This window comes from Bidens hawaiensis, unplaced genomic scaffold (genome assembly GCF_021521415.1).
Source record: "Bidens hawaiensis isolate Kalapana, Puna unplaced genomic scaffold, B.hawaiensis_p1.1 tig00023432_1, whole genome shotgun sequence".
NCBI classification, from domain to species: domain Eukaryota; kingdom Viridiplantae; phylum Streptophyta; class Magnoliopsida; order Asterales; family Asteraceae; genus Bidens; species Bidens hawaiensis.
Window position 1 is genome coordinate 382,530 of NW_027493684.1, and position 2,647 is coordinate 385,176.

At 34.9% G+C, this 2,647-nt stretch overlaps 1 protein-coding gene across 1 annotated transcript; it reads left to right on the plus strand.

Annotated features, from left to right (window-relative positions):
* Positions 1-302: 302 nt before the first annotated feature.
* LOC143567580 (putative E3 ubiquitin-protein ligase XBOS32) lies at positions 303-2,345 on the plus strand. The gene is made up of 8 exons (XM_077053969.1): positions 303-547; positions 640-699; positions 791-862; positions 940-1,115; positions 1,219-1,382; positions 1,847-1,905; positions 2,016-2,062; positions 2,201-2,345. The coding sequence occupies exons 1-8, from the start codon at positions 353-355 to the stop codon at positions 2,343-2,345; spliced, it is 918 nt and encodes a 305-aa protein (XP_076910084.1). The 5' UTR covers positions 303-352.
* The last annotated feature ends 302 nt before the right edge of the window (positions 2,346-2,647 follow it).

Here is a 2,647-nt window from a genome sequence, read left to right on the forward strand (position 1 = left end):
TTAAGAACCGGTCGGTCTAAACAAGATTTTTGAGTATTTTTTAATATGTCTCTATCTTGTTTTATATTAATGAAAGTAATTGATTCGTTGGTTGTTATTAGTTTAGTAGAAACAAGAACAACTTGTTAGTTGTGTGCAATTAGAAGCAACAACCACTTGAAACCTATGACAACATCAGCATCAACATCATCATCCATATTTTAGTCAGGCTTACCACTATTAGTTCAAGAAAATTCAACAAAGAATCTTGATGTGATGCAGGTAGTTGTTCTTGTGCTACCAACACATTAAAATTCACACACTTTTCATTGTTTCTTTGTGGGATTTTTATAGCTGCATTAAAAGAAACGTCATGGAATCTTTGAGCGTTGTTGGGAATGCGTTCGGGTGCTCAGCCTCCGGTGAGCGGCTTGTTTCGGCTGCTAGAGATGGTGATTTTCAAGAAGCCAAAGCTTTATTGGAATACAACCCGAGGCTTGCTAAATATACCACTTTCGGGGGCCGAAACTTGCCACTTCATCACTCTGCTGCTCGAGGTCATCATGAGGTTGCATAATACATACTATCTATTGTTCATAATATTATTTATTTTGTTTAAAAACTAATGATATTGTAAGTTATTGACATCATATGTTTTAGATTGTCTCCATTTTGATCGAGTCAGGGGTTGATATTAATCTCAAGAATTATCGTGAACAGGTTAGGAATTTCGAACTTTCAATCTTTCATTTGAAAAATGTTGCCATGTTAGCAGATATTAAGGTTATGTCATATGTTTTCATGTGAACAGACTGCTCTGATGCAAGCATGTCAATATGGTCATTGGGAAGTTGTGTTGACCCTCATTCTCTTCAAAGCCAATGTATGTGTTTTGGCTTTTGACTGTTTTGTGTTTTGACTGATGAAAGTATGCTAATGATTAACCATAAAATGTTTTAGATCCATAGAACCGATTGTCTAAACGGAGGTACTGCATTGCACTTGGCTGCTCTAAATGGACACGCGTCTTGCATTCGAATTCTACTCGCTGATTACATCCCTAGTATTCCTACATTTTATAAACTCGTAAAGAGAAGATCAAGAATTGGAGGATTTGTCTGTGAATCAAACGACGGGTATGCTTCAAGAAACCTTGATTTATCATGTATTAAGATTTGTGATCATCTACTGAAATCTTTTTAATACGGGGTCTGATAAAAACTGAAACTTTATATGCAGAAGCTCACTTTTTGAGGTAATCAATAAACCTGCTGATGGTGGTGTGACTGCTCTTCATATGGCTGCATTAAACGGGCATGTTGATTGTTTGTGTTTATTACTTGATTTGGGGGCATCCGTGAATGAGGTCACTATTGAAGATGGTACTATTATTGATTTGATAGGTAATTACTGACCCCTTTTGGTATGTACTAAAACTAGTAGTCACAGTATTGTGTTTTATCTCAAACGGGCCAAAACAAGACACTGGTTTAATGAGGAATGGGTGTTGAGAATCATCCGAAGTTTATCTTCAACCTGTGTTGACCGGTTTCAACTTGAATCCGTTTTGACATATACTAGTCGACTTATTGTTTAGCCAATAAAAAGAAAGTTTGGCAGAGCCCGAAAAGCTCATATATATTATATAAATAATATAGGAAACAACTTATATAGTTGTGAATTCGTGTTATTTGAATCAAATTGATTCGAGATATTTAAATTCGAACTCGAGTTAGAAATTCAGTTCGAATAACCCGAAATCTGAATTCAAATTGGTTCAGTTTGAGTTTCAGGTTACTCGAGTCCGCTTCGATTAATAAACACACCTGCTTAGAACTAAAAACCTTTTTCTGTTATCACCTATCAGGAGCCGGAAGCACACCTCTCCATTACGCAGCATATGGTGGAAATCCACATTGTTGTCAAGTATGGTTTGTACTATAATAAAACTATAAATAACCAAGTGTTTTTTTTTTTCTTTTTGCTGTTAAATGATCTGTGGCTGATGCATTGTTGTCTGTTTCCATATGCTTTAGATTCTAATCGCTAGGGGTGCGAGTCTAACAGCAGAAAATGAAAAAGGGTATGTGTTTCTCTATCAATCCTATGTTTTCTTTGTAATATCTTTGCTAGTTATAACTCGCCCGATTTGTTAACTTTTCTTGTTTTATGTTTCAAAGTTGACTTTTTGGTCATGTTTGTGTTTTCAATATCGTAAAAGATGGAGTCCGTTAGAGGTTGCTCGTTTATGGAATAGAGAATGGCTCGAGGAAATTTTAAGTGCACGCCAACAAGACCGAACAGTTGTTCTTCCTTCTCCATATTTGTCACTTCCACTTATGAGTGTAGTCAAAATTGCACGGTAAGTGTTGACTTAAATATTTTTGATTTGTGGCAGCTTTTGTAACAATAGAAAAAGTATTTATTTACTTACAGGAACTTGAACATTTTATTGCAAAAAAATGAAGCAATTTTGAAATAAATTTGACATTCTGGGATTACTTATTTTTTTGCGGAGAGAGAATATCCAGTTATTTTTACAAAAATCCTACCAATATACAAATAGTTGATGAATCATTTGACTTATATAAATTTGACCACTTTAGGAAATAAACAATTTGACTTTTAAAGGTCAACAGCTACAGTTATTCTGCTTGAATAGAGAGTA

Excerpts from the sequence above, each read along its gene's own strand:
- LOC143567580 (XM_077053969.1), top strand. The coding sequence starts at position 353 with ATGGAATCTTTGAGCGTTGTTGGGAATGCGTTCGGGTGCTCAGCCTCC. Across the intron at positions 863-939 it reads TCATTCTCTTCAAAGCCAAT|ATCCATAGAACCGATTGTCT; the intron begins GTATGTGTTTTG and ends AAAATGTTTTAG. Across the intron at positions 1,116-1,218 it reads GTCTGTGAATCAAACGACGG|AAGCTCACTTTTTGAGGTAA; the intron begins GTATGCTTCAAG and ends CTTTATATGCAG.